Here is a 19,511-nt window from a genome sequence, read left to right as displayed (position 1 = left end):
AACGCATACCTGGGGCCTCGCAGGCCTGCTAGGTCATTTGTTTTCTATGGTAGATTGTTATGCTTGCGCGTTCTAGGGTTAATAACCTTGATTGATCTTCTCTGCTCCCGCTCTAGTTGAGCTATGTGCTTCTTATACACTGAAGCCTAAAAATTACACACTGTATTCTAAGTGTGGTCACACTAGTGACTTGCATAGAAAAATGTATGTCCTTGACATGTGCATCTATGCCTCTTTTATTGCATCCCATTATTTTATTTGCATTGGCAGCAGCTGTCTGGCATTGGTCACAAAAGATGGGTTTGCTGTCTACCCATATCATTTTTTCTTATAAATGTTAAAAAAAGAGGGCACAATACCGACCCCTGTGGTAACTCACTGTTAATTGTGACGCAACCAAAGTGTGTTTCCTTAATACCAATTGTATCCTTTAGCTTGTTTTTATCCCACTTACACATATTTTCTCTAGTACCATTGGTTTCATTTTATGTAGGAACCTTTTATATGGCACTATATCAAATGCCTTTGAAAAGTCCAGAGAGACAACCTTGATGGCATTACCCTAGTCCAGTCTGGAACTTACCTCCTCATAGAAACTGATCAGATTAGTTTGATAGGGCTGATCCCTGATAATCCCATGATGATCCTTTCTGAAAATTGTTCCATGCACCAGACCTTGTTATGATGGATTAATTAAATATTAGAAATAATAGTCCATCTATAATGGTTCCTACTGTAAATCATCAGAACTCAGGGGTACATGTCATCCAAACCCAATGATTCCCATATTGTAATGATTTTGTGGCAGTGCCAGACTTCTTACTGAAGTAAACAGGTAACACATTTGAGAATTTATGTTAATACTAGTCGTCATCTATCAATTGGATTTATGTGACATAATCTACCCCACAATTATTATCATAACCAAACCCACAATACACACATTATAATTTAACCGCCCACTTGCAATTTAGCAATAGCAATTGACAGTGATTCATAAAATTGTGAGGTCTTCCCTCTGCATCTCCCAACACTATTATATTATATGTCAGAGATATGGCATGTCCTGGCATTTCCCAAGTAAGGCATAACCGCTCAAAGAGGTAAGAGAATGAGGTTGTCATGATTCCGATGCGCGGCACATTTTGTGTTGTTATGTTCTGCCATGCTCTCCTGCAGAGCCGGTACTTGCTGTTCCATCGCACAGAGCTTTTTGCAGGTTTGGATGCTCTGCTGTTTGTCTTGACACCTATGGACAGGTTGTTTCTCAGCTCTGAGTTCTACGCAAGTCCTGGGTGGTGCCTACGCAGATGCTCCTCGTTCCTGGTGATTGCTCTGCTTCATTAGGGAGCATGGTTGCCCGGAACGTTGCCAGTCGTGCTTCCTGGTTATACAGTAGTGCTCTCGGCTCCCGTAGTGTTTAGTGATCTGATCATAGCTCTCGACTCTGGACTGTTGTTGACTCTTCTCTGCCTGTCTCCCTGTTTTTGTCATTATCACCTGGCTTCTGACCTTGGATCTCCTCCTGACAACATCTCTGTCTGCTCCCTGTATCCTGTACGTACTCTCCTGGAATCCTGACCCTCTGCTTGTATTTTTACCTCATCTCTGTCTGCTCCCAGTGTCCTGTATTTACCTCCTTGATTCTGACCTCGGCTTGTCTGACTACCTCTCCATTCACTGTATGCAAGTAGGGTATAGCACCACTTAGTGACGGACATCACAGAGGTAACCTAAATCCAGGCGTCAGAATGTTGATATAGCTATGGAGTTGAAAGTATAATAACTAAAGATGATCGAATACCACAAATATCCGACTTCGCGAATATTCGCCGAATAGGTCGCCGCTATTCGACTATTCGCAAATATTCAATGCGCAATGTAAGTCTGTGGGAAACCCGAATAACAATTATTTGGGCTTCCTATAGACTTACATTGCTCATCGAATATTCACATAGCAGCGACCTATTCGTCGGATATTTGCGAAGGTGAATATTTTGGTATTCGATCATCCCTAATAATAACCAATGTCCAGTGGCCCTCTTCCTATCCTCTAAAATGGTCTCTAGCCTGTTTGGTCAAAAACATCTTGAATTCGGGGTACTCTGTGATGAGCGGGGCCTATATCTGAGAGGCACTGTATATTTAAGGCACCCCCCATTTAGGCACCCTCCCTAGTTAATCAGTGTCTCAGTCTGCTAGATAGTTGTTAGGTCCCGATACCCTTGTGTCTGCCTTCCCATACCTGTCTATCCCTGCCAGGCCCACCATTCCTGTCCATACCCGCCTGTCCAGCCTGCCTCAGTAACCCGGTGTAACCGTCTATTCCTGACCTGGGGGCCAGCTAAAACAGTCCCGGTCACTGCCCTGGGAGTGGTACCTGGTGTCCGCCTCGCGGTGGGAGCTTAGTTCAGCCTCTCCCACTAAAGGGTAAGCCTGGGTCCCCCCTGTGGTCCAGTGGGTCAACTAATCCTACTCGCTGCACTACACATCGCAAGCATTTCAGGTATCATTTTTATTGCTGGACAACCGCCTACATTCAAATGTAAAAACTGCTGACAGGTTCCATTAACTGTACAGCGCAGGTGACCACAAGGATTGGTAAAATAGTAATACAGCCAATTTGTGTTGTGTACAAATTAAAATCGTATCACCTGGATGCCCTCTCAGAAGGAATTTCAATCTGTGATACATGAAAACAATGTGTAAATTGCAAGTTGTTCATATTTCCATTAATATAATGTGTGTACTGTCAGGTCTTGTTCACATGTTGAGTTTTTGCCGTGGGAAAAAAAACATAGTATTTTACAGATAAAAATTTGCACTGGTCTGTCACTGTTTCTGTTCCTAAGGGGTACTTTGCACGCTGTGACATCGCAAGCCAACGCTGCGATGCCGAGCGCGATAGTCCCCGCCCCCGTCGCAGCTGCGATATCATTGTGATAGCTGCCATAGCGAATGTTATTGCTACGGCAGCTTCACATGCACTCACCTGTCCTGCGACGTCGTTCTGGCCGGCAAACCGCCTCCTTACTAAGGGGGCGGGTCGTGCGGCGTCACAGCGACATCACACGGCAGGCGGCCAATAGCAGCGGAGGGGCGGAGATGAGCAGGATGTAAACATCCCGCCCACCTCCTTCCTTCCGCATTGGCGGCCGGGACGCAGGTAGGAGATGTTCCTCGCTCCTGCGACTTCACACACAGCGATGTGTGCTGCCGCAGGAGCGAGGAACAACATCGTAGTTTCGGTCATCCCCACATTATAGAAATGACCGACGCTACACCGATGATACGATTACGACGCTTTTGCGCTCGTTAATCGTATCATCTAGGATTTACACACTACGATGTCGAGTGCGACACAGGATGTGCGTCACTTTCGACATGACCCCACTGACATCGCACCTGCGATGTCGTAGTGTGCAAAGTACCCCTAAGTTCAAAGGCTGATGACTGAGGAAAGCTGCTGCTGTCCCACTAATAAATAATACATTTTGATGCAAATTGTACTGCAAAGTTTGCACAATATTAACAAGCTATATACTCTTATTGTTAAACTCGGGCTTTGACCAGACAAAACGCCCAGGTTTACTGATACCAGTAAAATACCCATGATCTATGGTGTGTATGGATGTCACGGCTGTCTCTTTATATCTGAGACTTGTGACAGACTCAGGGCTAGAAAGCCATTGCTATACTCACCCCTGTAGTAAATTGTAGTTTTCTTTCCTTTGGGGAAGAGAGGGTTAATGTCAGTATTCCTTGCTAAAAGAAACATTCTCACTGCCATCCCAGGTATTTCTGGTTTGGACCACTCCCAGTCCCTATACATAGCCTCTGCTTCCAGTAGAGGGTGCAAGTTATTCTCTGATCTCATTTGGATGCTTGGCCTGGAGGTAGAAGGAGCTGGTGGAACCCTCTCTGGAAGTTGCTGTTTAGCTTGCAGTCTTGGTGCTGACTGTTGCAGTCTCTTGGTGTGTTTCCTCTTGTCTGTCTTTCCCTTGTGTGTTGTTTAGTGCAGTGGTAGGACTAGCATACCTTACCTGTCTCTTCACTAGCCAGGACTATTGTAGGGTCACTCAGGGCTTCAGGTTTCTGCTTGGCTACAGGTGAGGAACCTGTACTGGCTAGGAGTGCAGGGTACAGTGCAGATAAGTGGAGGAGGTGTTCATCTTCCCTCTCTCTAGTGCTAGGGTCCACAGTTGTTAAAGTGTCCCTGGTGTACCCCTTGTGTTGTGTGTTGCATTGTTCACAATATTTCCCTGTCACTACTCGAGCAAAAACTGATAGTACATAATTATCAACAAAAATGAAGCAGAAGATGTGGATGTTCTATAACGCATCCTACATCCGATGTGCACAATCAAGACTATATATAAACAAGAATTAATCCATTTATTGAAGGAATGCAGACAAATTAATAAGAAATTGAAACAAAATATTTTTGAAGGTTTGTATCATGCCATATATTATACCATGCACAACTTTTTATTATACCATTATTTAAGGGGTATTCCCATCTAAGACATTTATGACATACTCAAAAGAGGTGCCATGAATGTATAGCCAATGTGGGACCCACCAAAGGAACCCACATCTGTCTCGAGAAGAGAACAACCTATCAGTGGAAAGGTGGTTGCAATTCCCAAAAATGTGAGCAGATGTCTCCACTCATTTGCACAGAAATTCTGACCGTCTGTTGACATGATGATGATGATGATGATGATGAAGCCTTGTTCCCAAGATAGATGTTAATGCCATTGATGGGACCGGCGTCTACAATTATGGCATATCCTGTGGACACACCATGGAGATACCGCTTGGAGAAAACCTTTCAGATGATTGAGTGTGTCAGATAGATACAAGGTAACCACACAGGTCGGTCATGATGTGTGACCTACGCATTTGGCATTAACATTGTCCTTCGATCCAGTGAGTATTGGGGATCGAGGATGCGCAGATGACCTTGTACTACTGCCAAAAATGAATTATGGTACCAACATCTACAAAGCTAAAGACATTCTATTATTTAAGCATTTGATCCATTCTACTTCTTCACCCTCAACATATTTCTGGACTGGCCAAGGAGGAGGCCAAACTTCCCTTTCACGATTTATAGCACACATAGAAATTTATCGCAGCATCTTCCAGGAATTCCATCTGATTCCCGAGCCATCACTTTTCTTTTTCCGTCTGGACAGTCGTTGTTGCATAATTTGAAGTTGCACGTGCACTCGCTGGGTATAGTCGGACAGCACTGCCCATAAGGAGTATGGGGTCCTGTGGCCATAGAATCCCGTGGACATTTCAGTGGCTCTACTTCAGGACAGGTCACATTGGCACACAGCCGCTCTCCTGGAGGAACAGATCGGATATAATCATATTCTAGCGTGCCCTTTAACATTTCTTTTTTATTCATATTTTTACATTATACATATATATATAGAACACTATATGAAATATATAAACACTATAAGCTAAACAACACACCAACAAACAAAAGGCAAATACAAAAAACAACAGGTTTCTTCTTAAAAAGAAAAATATTATCTAACTTTTGGTTCCATCTTGGAATCGAGACAGGACAGATGGATATTCGTGGTGTTTCTTGAAGCTACTTTAAATGGTATTGCTGGAGTCACGTGTGCGATTCTCTACAGGACTGAAGGTGAAGATTATGTGTTTTGCCAAGTGGACAATGAATCTATAGACTATACCAGGTGGACTTCTGTGATACCAATGTGATATGACTGAAGTTTGAATGACTATTAGATAGGGATCATGATCAAAAGATAGGAGTGATCCCAGATATTATTTGATCCATCAATAATTCAGTATCAAAGAAGATGTCCTTTGGATAATATTTCACTAATACCAAGGAATACATGTCTTGAAGCAGTTTTAGATAATAAGGAAGTAACATTTACAGTTCCACTTACAGGAAACTTGTGGTTAGCTTAAAGACAGTTTTAAGGATGAAATTTACGGCTCATTGCAATATTTCACTAATACTGGTCAAACTGTGGTCAGCCAGTTGTCAACTGACAGGATGTGCTGGAAATGTGCAGGAAGCTGCCGTTACCTACAACATTTTGTGGTCAAGTTACATGAACATGACTCAGCTGTCATATGCTGGTGACCATTTAGACACAACCTACAATATTTTCCTATAAAATATACACGGAACTCGCTTAAGGTAGGGAAATACCTTCCAGGACATTGAAGTGTACGTACGCACTGTTCCTGTGATGCCATGCCATGTTGATTCCTTATCATTTTAACTCGAGTTCCCTCCGATGTGAAAGGATTGCTACAACATAACGGTAATGTTGATGCATATTTCTGTTATTGTATAAGTTTCTATGACTATAGTTCTTATGCCTATGTACCATTAACTATTCATGTGCTATTAAAATAAATAGTATCTTGCTATAAAGAATATTAGTATTCGTGCCTGATTAGGATATCAGTGAGCGCTTCGTAAGTACGGGCTTTCAGCCCCCTTTTTAGTAGAATTTAGCAAGACATAAATTGGCGTAGTCGGCAGGATAACTTCTATAAGAAGTAATTAACAAATTTTTGTAATTTAGAAGTTAAAAACATATATTTGGCAAATTTCCGGATATATTTTCAATCTTTTTGCATAGTGTCAAAATGTTCAGAAAACGTAAGGATAATATTAAGGAGGTTGTTGTGGAGATCCCCGGCTGGACTGAGGCTCCCTACAATCTTATAGCACATGAATTGGTCAATTGTGGATTGGCAGAACAATGGCAGGACAAGCTTATGGGTAGTGAAGCTACTGATGTTGTGAATGTACTCAGTGGTGTCCCTGTGAAAACAGGTGATGTAGTGTCTTTAGCACGGCACAAACAATGGCAGGATAAGCTTAAGGGTAGTGAAGCTACTGATGTTGTGACTGTACTCAGTGGTGCCCCTGTGAAAGCAGGTGATGTAGTGTCTTGTGGATTGGCAGAACAATGGCAGGACAAGCTTATGGGTAGTGAAGCTACTGATGTTGTGAATGTATTCGGTAGTGTCCCTGTGAAAACAGGTGATGTAGTGTCTTTAGCACGGCGCAAACAATGGCAGGATAAGCTTAAGGGTAGTGAAGCTACTGATGTTGTGAATGTATTCGGTAGTATCCCTGTGAAAGCAGGTGATGTAGTGTCTTTAGCACGGCGCATCTGGATTTTGGCAAGTGCATATAGTGTAATGCATGAGCGTAATCTAAAGATGCAGAAGAAAAGTTCCCAGATGGAACAAAAGATGATAGAATTAGGTTGCCTGAAAACAGTTCTGGAATGTAATACCAGACTGTTGAAGGATAAATTGGAACATTATCAGAATGTGGCACAAAAAGCTGCCATAAAAATTGCTCAAAATGAGTACAAGAAAAGAAGAGGAAAGGTAAATAAAACCCAAATTGCTCAAAATAAGTACAAGAAAAGAAGAGGAAAGTTAAATAAAACCAAAGTACATAAAAGTATCGTCTCAGCTTCTATAAACTGGGATCCCGATACTTGGGATGGGGATGTGTGGGATTCATCTTCATCATCTGATGAGGAGGATTACCATAAAGGGAAGATTCAGGCTAACCCAGTAAGGAGGCGCCTAGAGAGGACAGAGAATGAGATCATCCGGGAACATGTCCGGGATGGTCAGGGGAATCTGCAATATGACAAAGATGGTAATGCCATCACAAATGAGAGAACGATTCCTCATGTAAAAAATCGAGTAACCATTGAAGATTACTCTCAGGGAGAAGTTGATAGCATTTTAACACAGTTTAGACAAAAACCAGGAGAAGGAGAAATTCCCTGGTTGGTCAGGGTGCACGATCTCGGAGGAGGTGGAGTGCACTTTGACGCCGGAGACGTGGCAAAATTTGTCACCATGTCTCGTGACCCAGTAATTCAGAGATCAATAAAAAATTATTTTGTTGATCATAATGAGCATGGTACTCAAAACTTAATTATAATCTTAGCCCATGCTTTTCTGGACAAATACCCATCAGAAGCAGACTTTCCTATCAATGATAAACCTTGGTATACCTTAAAAGATGGTATGGAGCGGCTGAAGGAAGAAGCAATGAGGAATGCTCTTCCTCTTTTGGGAATGGATGATGAATATCTCCAGTACCCATTGACAGCCAGCATAAGAAATAGGCTGGTTAATCATGCTCCTCCAGCATACAACTCAGTTATTTTAACCTTAACTGTAGCGCTGACTGGAGAATCAATCGGTGTAGTTCTAGGGAGGATGAAGGAGTTACAGGATATGGGACAGTGGGATAAATCGTCCCCTGGAAGCCATGTTGGTAACAGTAAGCCAAACAATCCTGATTGGAAAGAGAAATCAGTAGGGAAGGCCCCACGAGTGTCTTGCAAAGACATGTTCCAGGCTTTGCTTAAAGCCGGGATCAATAAGGAAAGGATTGATGGAAAGGAGACAGGAGAATTATGGAAGTTGTACAAACAGAAAGTTCTATCTGCAAAGAAAGTGACCACTACAAATGTGGAAGGGGGTTCAAAAACCCCCAAGGTAAAGAAATCAGAAGGAAAAGGGGAAAACCCCCCAAAGAAAGTGTCTTGGGAAGATTTTCAGTCAGTTTATCCATTGGAAGAACTGGCTGCAGCCGTGGCCACAAAGGTCACGGAAGGAAGGGCTAATGCACAGACTGAAGTCTGTGTAAATGAAAGTTCAGAAGGAAGTGATTTACCATAGGTAGCCAGCCAAGCCCCCCTATTGATAAACAGGGACGAACGTCCCTACATCAATCTTAGCATACATTGGAAAGGGGGAAATATTCAAAGAGTCCCAGCTTTGATTGACACGGGGGCGGAGGCTACTTTAATTCATGGAAACCCAGAAAAAATAAAAGGACCTCGAGTAAAAATTGCTGGACTAGGTGGTCAAGTGATCACCAGGGTTCAGACACAGGTAGCTTTGAAGATAGGTAATTTACCTATCAAGCAGTATACGGTGCTGGTAGTACCTATACCAGAATATATTTTGGGAATTGATATCCTAAAATGGATGACTCTTAATCTAACCGAAGGAAAATTCTCCTTTGGGGTTGTGTCTTGTCATAAGGAAATGCAGATCTCACATTATATCAATGATATAATGATACAAGGACAAGATGAGCAAAGTGTGAAAGATCAATTGACAAAACTGGTTGCTCATATGTGGAGTAAAGGATGGGAAATCAGTGATGCCAAGGTTCAAGGACCGTCTCAGGTGGTAACATTTCTAGGGATTCAGTGGAACAAGGGGCACAGAGAGATCTTGCCCAATGCCAGACAGAAAATTATTAATTTTCCGGTCCCTAAATCCAAACAGGAGACTCAGTCTTATATTGGATTGTTTGATTTTTGGAGACAACATATCCCTCATTTGGGACAAATGTTGGCTCATTTGTACAAAGTAACGAGTAAAAAATATGAGTTCCAATGGGGAGAGGAACAGCAAAATGTGTTTGAGATGGTCAGGGAAGTGTGGCAAGACATTGAAGGGATTATTCAATCTACCAAGACCACTGTATTTCATGTCGATGCTCATGTCCCTACTAACTCACTTGAACGTTTGTTTAATTCAGAAGCAGATAAAGCAGCAGCCATCAGACAAATCAGTCCAACAGTTGACAAGGCAAGGTACAGTTGTTTGGGCACACCAGAAAGAGCCACGCCTTATTCAGCAGGTTTAGACCTCAGTACATTGGAAACTGTCGTGGTACCCCCAGGTAAGGTAAAACCAATTTCAACAGGATTGGGTTGCCATATACCAAAGGATCATTATGGTCAAATAGCCACTTGTTCTAGTTTAGTGTTAAAAGGAGCCATAGTGGTGGGAGGGGTAATAGATGCAGATTATCAGGGAGAAATCAAGGTACTGATGCTAAATTTGGGAAATGAACCTTTGATATTGATGAAACACCAGAAGGTGGCTCAGATGTTAATAATTCCAATAAACTTGTCTGAAATAAGAGAAGGAACTGCCCCAGCAGAATTAACAATACGGGGTACTAAAGGTTTTGGATCCTCTAATATTACAAATGTAGGAGCAAAAATATGGATTCAAAACCTCCAAGGACCGCCCTCAGAGACAGCGGTAATAGCGGTCAGAAAAGATCGTACTCTCCTGATAATGAGACCAGGAGTGGAAAAGTGGGAATATGTCCCACAAGAAAAATGTTATTTACGAGAATAATAGTGTATCTTTATTTGCAGATGGTGTTGTAAATAAGCGAAATCCATGGTATCGGTTACTGGGAAGAGCTCGATAGTGATGAGATGGAGAAATTCCTGTGTTTGATGTTTGCCTCTCTGGTCGTTGGATGGACAAGTCTACATCAGGAGGAACCTGTGGCGAATGAATTTCTGATGCACCATCACATTTTCAACACACAGATTGCTGGATCTGTACACATTCTCCGGTTACAGCCACCAGTATCCCTTATCTGGATGTCCCGGTATCGATGGAGGAAATCTTAAACTGGAAAAGTTGTTCTGATCATCTTGCTGATAAAGACACTCCAAGTGTTCGTCTATAGAATACTACAGTACCCATTTCCATAGTGGGATGGATCAATCTTCCATGGTGGCAAGGCAATTTGAATGCAACAGTCACCAATTTGCAATATCTGGCTTTTAAGGGAGGAATTTGGGTACTAAGAAATAAGACTGGACTGACTAACCTGGGATTCATCTCTATGGACTGTAGATGCTTTTAAACCCAGCTTAGTGGAAAGGACAATTCATGATATGTTATGGCCTTATGCCAATATGTTCATAAATGGGACTAGTGAAACTTCTAGTAACATATCGGGAAATGTAATGTGTAATGATTCCTTTGAATATCGAGCAAATGCCAAAACACATGATGTTCAAGGGAGCTTTTCAGATAATATTGCTTTTAGTTTTAATATACTGTACAAAAGTAGTGAAAGTGATTATATTTGTGATTCAACGTTTATCTAAACAAACCAAGAAGACAAAATTTGTGGCAAACAATATTTCTTGGTCATGGTATGGTATATTCCGAGTGATCTTCTTCTAGTGGAATACTGATGATGGAAAATAATCCCTGGGATCAAGGACCGATTGTGATACCAATGTGATATGACTGAAGTTTGAATGACTATTAGATAGGGATCATGATCAAAAGATAGGAGTGATCCCAGATATTATTTGATCCATCAATAATTCAGTATCAAAGAAGATGTCCTTTGGATAATATTTCACTAATACCAAGGAATACATGTCTTGAAGCAGTTTTAGATAATAAGGAAGTAACATTTACAGTTCCACTTACAGGAAACTTGTGGTTAGCTTAAAGACAGTTTTAAGGATGAAATTTACGGCTCATTGCAATATTTCACTAATACTGGTCAAACTGTGGTCAGCCAGTTGTCAACTGACAGGATGTGCTGGAAATGTGCAGGAAGCTGCCGTTACCTACAACATTTTGTGGTCAAGTTACATGAACATGACTCAGCTGTCATATGCTGGTGACCATTTAGACACAACCTACAATATTTTCCTATAAAATATACACGGAACTCGCTTAAGGTAGGGAAATACCTTCCAGGACATTGAAGTGTACGTACGCACTGTTCCTGTGATGCCATGCCATGTTGATTCCTTATCATTTTAACTCGAGTTCCCTCCGATGTGAAAGGATTGCTACAACATAACGGTAATGTTGATGCATATTTCTGTTATTGTATAAGTTTCTATGACTATAGTTCTTATGCCTATGTACCATTAACTATTCATGTGCTATTAAAATAAATAGTATCTTGCTATAAAGAATATTAGTATTCGTGCCTGATTAGGATATCAGTGAGCGCTTCGTAAGTACGGGCTTTCAGCCCCCTTTTTAGTAGAATTTAGCAAGACAACTTCCCAGGATACAGTGAAGCCATGAACAAGGAAAGCAGCCAACACCAAACTTTGCCAGATAAATTTTCACAATTTAGATCAAATACGTTTCTACCAGCAAAACAAAGGTGAACCAAAGGAATACACACACCCAGTCAAAACTGACGGGACCACTGTGCTGCACAACTCAGTTGGCCCAGAAGTAGTAATTACAATGCAATAATTTACCTACTCATGCACCCGTCTAGTGCGTTTACCTACAATTCTGGAACAAAGGAATGTCACAAATAGCCTATTGGTGGTGCAGTACAGCAGCTCACAAACGTAACAAAATTACTCAAAACCAGGCTTGCACAACATTTGGCCTGTGAGCCACATGCGGCCCACCAAAAAGTTTGCTGCGGCCCGCAGAATTGTCTGGAAGTCACCACTGCCCGTTTCTAATATTCAAATGTATTCATAAATTTCAGATACAAATACAATTGAGCACGAAACTGATGCATAGCAGAAGAGAGCTTGTTTGACCCTGCTCCGAGATACAGCAATGTGATGAGGTCAGTATGCTGCTTATGTCATCACGCTGCTGCCTGCACCGCAGAGGCGTCACAAAAGTCAGCCCCAGTAAGCACTCCATGAAGGACCGGAAGATTAAATGTGTAATAATTTTAGATGAAGGGAGGATTGGGGTTACTGCTAAGATACACACATTATGGGCATGCATTGTAAAAGGGGGCACAAAAAAATGAGACAGTGGGGCATATTATGGAAAGAGGCACGTTGAGAGGATATTTTGGAGAGGGTGAGTGTGTGTGGGGTAGTGACATTATGGAGGGGCTCAGTGTGGGGGAGAGACAGTATGTAGAACGGCAGTGTAGGGGATATGAAGAGGGGCAAGGTGTGGGGGGTACTATGGAAAGGGACACCATGTGGGAGGCATTATGGGGAGGGACAATGTATGTAGGGGATATGGAGAGAGGCAGTGTGAGGGGGTGGAGAGAGGCAGTGTGAGGGGGTGTTATGGAAAGAGGCAGTGTGTGTGGAGGGTTATTATGGAGAGGGGCTGTGTGGGGGGTATTATAGAGAGGGACAGTATGTGGATGGATATTATGGAGTAGGGAAGTGTGTGGGGGTATTAGCATGAGGGGCAGTATTATCATGAGAGGCAGTGTATGGGAAAGTATTATGGAGAGTGGCAGTGTGGGAGACATTATGGAGAGGGCCAGTGTGGGTGTATATTTTGGACAGAGGCTGTATGAGGGAGATATTATGGAGAGGGGCAATGTTGGGGATAATTTAGAGAGGGGCAGTGTGGGGGGGCATTAGAGGGGCAGTGTGGGGAGCATGTTATACAGTGGGGCAATATGGTAGGCAAACACAGTGAAGGGCAATTATTTATTTAGGGGCACAGCATGTGAGATTTTAATTTATGGTGAAGTATAATGATACTTTTCTTAAAGGGAATCATATCAAGAAGTGCTGCTGAAGCCCGAGAAGGTGGAAGTCTGCAGACTGAGCATGAAGTCTCATCATTGCGTCTTTACTACATGCAGATAAAAGGGATGGGAACAACTCCAATCAGAGGAAATGTGGTCTATAAAGTTCCTAGATGTAAATGTTTATTTGTCATACTGACAATGTCTCATCAATACTGAGGTTCTTTATGGTTTGCAGCCTGGTGATGACTGGTAACAACTCACAACATCTCCTTACCATTGTTAAGGACATAGTGGGAATTATAGGTTCATGTAATACAATTGTATATGGGGCTGAGCTGACATTGCAATTGACCACTGCGCTATGCTTGGTGATGTACATATGTACTGATGATGGTTCTGGCCCTGTGTTCATGCTCTGGCGATGGTTCTACTGGTGCATTCATGTACTGACAGTGGTTCTAGTGCTGCATTCATGCACTGCTGCTGATTCTGGCGCTACTGCGGTGGACGATTTGGCCCTGTCTGTTTGTCTTCTTTTTATGTTAAATGTTGTGAAATAAAAGTTTACATTTTATATGGCATTCATAGTCCACATTGTTCTCCTTTTTTTTTTTTTTTTAAGTTATGCATATGTGGATTTATGCTTCATTACCATACTGGGATTTTTGTATATTTTTTTTTCCTGGTAAAATGCTAAATTATTATTTCTGATGGAATTTATGTTCTGATAATTGGTGAGTAACTGTCAGTGGCATATTCCCCATCACCTCACATATCTACATGGTGACTACAGTGATTCTTTTGAGCAAATGCAAAATTCTTCCAACTTTTCAATTTTTTTAACAGCACTTTAACTGTAAAGGGTGTTACACACTGCGACATCGCCACCAATATATCGTTGGGGTACGTCGTTAGTGACGCACATCCGGCGCCGGTAGCAACATCACAGCGTGTGACACCAATGAGCGACAATCAACGATCGCAAAATCGTTCAAAAATGGTGATCGTTGACACGTCGCTCCTTTCCTTAATATCGCTGCTGCCACAGGTACGATGTTGTTCGTCGTTCTTGTGGCATCACACATCGCTATGTGTGACACCGCAGGAACGACGAACATCTCCTTACCTGCGTCCACCGGCAATGCGGAAGGAAGGAGGTGGGCGGGATGTTACGTCCCGCTCATCTCCGCCCCTCCGCTTCTATTGGCCGGCCGCTTAGTGACGCCGCAGTGACGTCGCTATGATGCCGAACGCACCTCACCTCCCCTTTGTGGGAGGGATTGTTCGGCGGTCACAGCGACATCGCTGACAAGGTATGTGCGTGTGACGCCGCCGTAGCGATAATGTTCGCTACGGCAGCGAGCACCAAATGTCGCACGAATGACGGGGGCGGGCGCTATCGCGCTCGACATCGCTAGCAATCACTAGCGATGTCGCAGCGTGTAAAGTACCCTTAAGACTCAGTTGTGATTTTTAGTGTTTTGGTGTTATGTTTCGTAGTGCTATGAGGAGAAATGTGATTAGAATGTTTCTTATGTGACAAGGGGAGTTATCGACTATAGAAAGTAATAATACCTTGGGATTGTTCTTAAAGGAATTCTCCATGAATGTAATAAAATGGCCCTTGTCACGTCAATGGCAGCCCATCCTAGTCATATGTCCATATGGGCTACAGTCTGAAGAAACACTGCTGCCAAGAACTGTTTCTCAACTGACAACTGACAATCACTGGATAGTAACCACTCATACTGGAGCTCCCAGAGAAAGGCTGGGACATCAGAAGAAATAAATTATTTCCTCGGTTGAGAAAGCACTCATTTTTTTCTCCAGCCTCAGTCCTCCATGCTAAGTCAGCCAAAGAGAATATTTATTTCTTTGGATGTCACATCCCTTCTCTAGTATGTGTGCTTACTATACAGCTCCTCTGTCAGTTGGAACACAGGTCTCAGGAGCTGTTTCTTCAAACTGCAACCGATCTTGACCAGTGACTAGGACATGTTGCCATTTCAAGTATGTAATGGAGGCCATTTTTTTACATTCTTGGAAAAAACCCTTAAAGTTGATTTCTAAGGAATAAAATATCTATCCTCCACTAAATATTTTGTACTGTATTGCCAGAAAGTTATATATTAACACAATGTCTTTTAACTTTTAAGTCATAGAGCACCACCTAGTGGAACAGCCTGTTAGTTATAGTGTCATAGTAATAAATGAATTTGTTCTGATCCTTACAAGGGATTCCCAGTAAGTAGCAACATAGGGTGTTGTTTGAACGTTTATGTATTAAAAAATACTGTGACTTTAAATTTCTTTGTAAAAAATTGAATGCTGTTATACTGGTATGCTCTACTACACTTGCCATAAGAGAGGCATGACAAAGGTAGCATGCCAAACAATATCGATGTGAAGCAGGCGAGTATTTCAATCCAATATATACTTGTATTGTTGGGGGAGTTATGTAATATTTTGAAAAAGAGTTTTAACATTTTGCAAGTTGTAGTAGGGAAAGCACTATGTGGAAGACCTATTTAAGGTGTGCCACTTGAGACATGCTGCATATGTGACGCTCTGGGCAAGCCAGGGGTCACAGGTCACAACAACACACACACCCCCACATTCCCTGCAGGTACACCAGCTAACCAGAAATCCTTGTTGCCTTCCTCCAGGAGCTGGTGTCCACACCAGGGGGTGGAGCCAGGTGGTTGGTGTCCGCCCACCAAGGAGTTCACAGCCCTGGAGGCAGGAAGAAGCAGGCAGATAGAGTGCGGAGTTTGAAGAGAATGGAAGTCTAGCTGAGGGCTAGAGAGGAGTTCAGCCAGGGAGGAGGAAGTGGAAGGAAGTGAAGTGTAGTGGAGCTGAAGAAGAAAGCTGAAGTGACAGAGAAGTGAAAGTAGAGAAAGTGCAAAGTGGCAGTTTAGTACAGCCTGAAGTGGTCTGAGGCTGTGTGCCTGGACAGAGACAGCAAGGTCAGCAGACGGCGGAGATTGTCTGGAGTGGGACTGTTTGGAGGTTCCTGGAAGGACCGCGGACGGGTGGTGACCCGGCGGTCTGGAGCAGCGTGCAAAGGACAGTCAGCACCAGGGCAGGGGCCTCTCGGACCCCGGCAAGGCTAGGAGTCGCCATAATTTGCCGAATCCGTCAGTGAAGGGGACGTAGATCCCCCAGCAACCAAGTCCCGATTGAAGGCAACAGCTCAACCATTACAGGGGAGACACCGCCACCGCCAGGGCACCAGTTTCCCCAGGGCCAGCGCCTGCGGGCAAAGTGTGGAGCTCCTCCGGCCCAGATTGTAGTCGGGGAGCGGGTAACCGGTGGGAACCCATCGCTACCAATAGACGTAACATAGGTGCAGGGAAGAGTGACCATCACCGCCAACTGCAGGGAACCGCAGCACCGTGAACCGTCCGAGGGACCCGTCCAACCAGCCGTTTGTTTACCGAGAACTGTGTCGTGGTTACTGGCTGAGTGAGTACCTCCGTGCCGCAAGGCACAGCGCTGCCCCCGCGTCCCTGCGCCCACCAGGCCCTGCATCTCCCATCTCATCACCGGGCCCCGGGACCACCAACCCCTACCCACGGAGGGGCAACACAACAACTAGCTGCTCCCCCACCATCACTCCCGGGATCCCCACATCGAGCAGCGGTGGTGAAATCACCACAACCGTGGGTGGCGTCACGGACAATATCCCAACACCCAAATCCCCCTTTCACTCACGGGCGAGGAGTGCCGCTCGAGAACCCCCGGGATCCGGCCCACAGCTCGAGCCACCACTGAGCAGCGGCAGCCGCCGGACCCGAGCAGAAGGGGCGAGCGCGGTGTGCTGACACCCTCCTCCCCGCCCGCGACAACTTGGCGTCACGAACAGGATCCTACCGCTCTGCCGTTTGGTAGAGGTGCGCCTTGTTACCGCCGGAGGTGTCCGGCTGAAAAATTTCAGAAGCCGCCATCTTTGGCGCGAAAAGTTCCCGCTCGAGCGCCTTCTCGAGTAGTTGAGGTGCGAAGGCCAAAAACCCCGCCCCGAGAGAGGAGGGGCCGGAAAGAGCTAAGGGGGACGGAAACAAGATGTCTGCGCCCGACGGAGCCGCTGGAGGAGCGGTGGTCGCAGCCGCATGTAACTAACGCTGTAGCGTGCAGGGACGCCAGGACTCTGCTGAAACACGTTCCTGGATCCAGAAGCAAGATGTGCCAGAAGCCCCAGGCCCAAGTCCACTTCATGCTGGCGAAGTGGATGTTGGAGATGAAGGGCCTGGCCGCAACCGTTTGGGCATTCGAAGTGGAGGTGGTCTCAGAGGAGCGGGTAAGCGACCCACGCCCCTATGTCCCCGAGGGATCGGTCGATACGGCTGAGGGGCCCGGCCTGCTGCCGTCCACCACGCTACCTCCCTCACTGCCCATGCCTGCGGCCAACGCCCCGACCGACCCGTTACCCCCTGCCACCGGTAGCGGAGCCCGCAGCATCTGTGGGAGAGGGCCCAGACCTGCGGCCCCCGGGCCTTAGCTTTACCACCGCCCTGGCACCCGTCCCGGCTTCCATCCCAGCCGCGACGGAGATGACGGCCCCGGCAGTCCGCCCGGCCGCAGCGGAGGCAATCCTCGATCAAACGCCAATGCCGCAAGTCACGTTGACCGCTCCCAGGTACTGGGCCTCGGCTGAGGCACGGCGGGGATGTAGCTGCCAGGAGGCAGAGCAGGCCATGTCACAGCGGGGTCCCTCATTGATGAAGGTGCCGGTTGTGGCCGACACGGAGGGACTCCAGCTGGGCCCGTCCCCCGCACAGGCTGACCCAGAGCAGGCCACTGATTGGTGGGGCCCACGGCAGTATGAGAGGCCGGTCGTAGCCGGCGCCGAGGGCACCCAGGTGGGCCTGGCTCCTGAGCGGGAGTTGCGGATGTGCATGCCCGCATTTATGTGAGAAAAGAGTGGCAGCGGGATGTCGTGGCACCGTCCCCGTTGGGACCACCAGACTGTGTGTTTGTTGAAAAGTTTGAAAATGATGAAAAATGATAAGTAATGAAACCGTGTACTTCACCTGATTAACTGTGATTTGAAAACCGTTACCGTTTCCGCAATTGCCGCCTCCGGAGAGGCAGATTGGAGGGAGGGCCCGCAGCAGAGCAGGCTGGGGCCCAGCCACCACAGGAACCGGTGGCTACCCTCTGGAGGGGAAGGACAGATCCCGCTTGGGTAACTTGTGCTGGACTGTGGGTCAAGGGGTGCTGCCTGGGTTTTAGGGGCAGCATCAGGGCCAGGTTACTTGGGTGGGAGAGAGCGGAAACCGTAACCGTTAACCGTTTGAAACCGTTTGAAACGTTAAAGAAATGTGCCTCCCGTTATGGGAAGAGTTATTAAAAATGTAAATATGTTACCGTTTTTTATCTATTTTCAGAAAAACAAAAAGGAAAATAAAACCGGTGTTGGACGGGCAGCCCGAGGACGGTCTGCGTTTTGCTAAGGGGGAATGTGACGCCCTGGGCAAGCCAGGGGTCACAGGTCACAACAACACACACACCCCACATTCCCTGCAGGTACACCAGCTAACCAGAAATCCTTGTTGCCTTCCTCCAGGGGCTGGTTTCCACACCAGGGGGTGGAGCCAGGCGGTTGCTGTCCACCCACCAAGGAGTTCACAGCCCTGGAGGCAGGAAGAAGCAGGCAGATAGAGTGCGGAGTTTGAAGAGAATGGAAGTCTAGCTGAGGGCTAGAGAGGAGTTCAGCCAGGGAGGAGGAAGTGGAAGGAAGTGAAGTGTAGTGGAGCTGAAGAAGAAAGCTGAAGTGACAGAGAAGTGAAAGTAGAGAAAGTGCAAAGTGGCAGTTTAGTACAGCCTGAAGTGGTCTGAGGCTGTGTGCCTGGACAGAGACAGCAAGGTCAGCAGACGGCGGAGATTGTCTGGAGTGGGACTGTTTGGAGGTTCCTGGAAGGACCACGGACGGGTGGTGACCCGGCGGTCTGGAGCAGCGTGCAAAGGACAGTCAGCACCAGGGCAGGGGCCTCTCGGACCCCGGCAAGGCTAGGAGTCGCCGAATTTGCCGAATCCGTCAGTGAAGGGGACGTAGATCCCCCAACAACCAAGTCCCGATTGAAGGCAACAGCTCAACCATTACAGGGGAGACACCGCCACCGCCAAGGCACCAGTTTCCCCAGGGCCAGCGCCTGCGGGCAAAGTGTGGAACTCCTCCGGCCCAGATTGT

The 19,511-nt window shown here is 45.5% G+C and overlaps 1 protein-coding gene across 1 annotated transcript in view; it reads right to left on the bottom strand.

The window, feature by feature from the left end:
- Nucleotides 1–4,415: 4,415 nt before the first annotated feature.
- Nucleotides 4,416–19,511, bottom strand: part of LOC142256477 (cysteine-rich motor neuron 1 protein-like) — a 33,824-nt gene continuing 18,728 nt past the window's right edge. The window contains exon 4 of the mRNA XM_075328187.1: nt 4,416–5,355. Coding sequence (XP_075184302.1) covers nt 5,114–5,355 — 242 coding nt within the window. The 3' untranslated portion in view covers nt 4,416–5,113. The remainder of the gene's footprint in view (nt 5,356–19,511) is intronic.

This window comes from Anomaloglossus baeobatrachus, chromosome 11, assembly GCF_048569485.1.
Source record: "Anomaloglossus baeobatrachus isolate aAnoBae1 chromosome 11, aAnoBae1.hap1, whole genome shotgun sequence".
NCBI classification, from domain to species: Eukaryota; Metazoa; Chordata; class Amphibia; order Anura; family Aromobatidae; genus Anomaloglossus; species Anomaloglossus baeobatrachus.
This window is presented reverse-complemented; position numbering and strand designations above follow the sequence as displayed.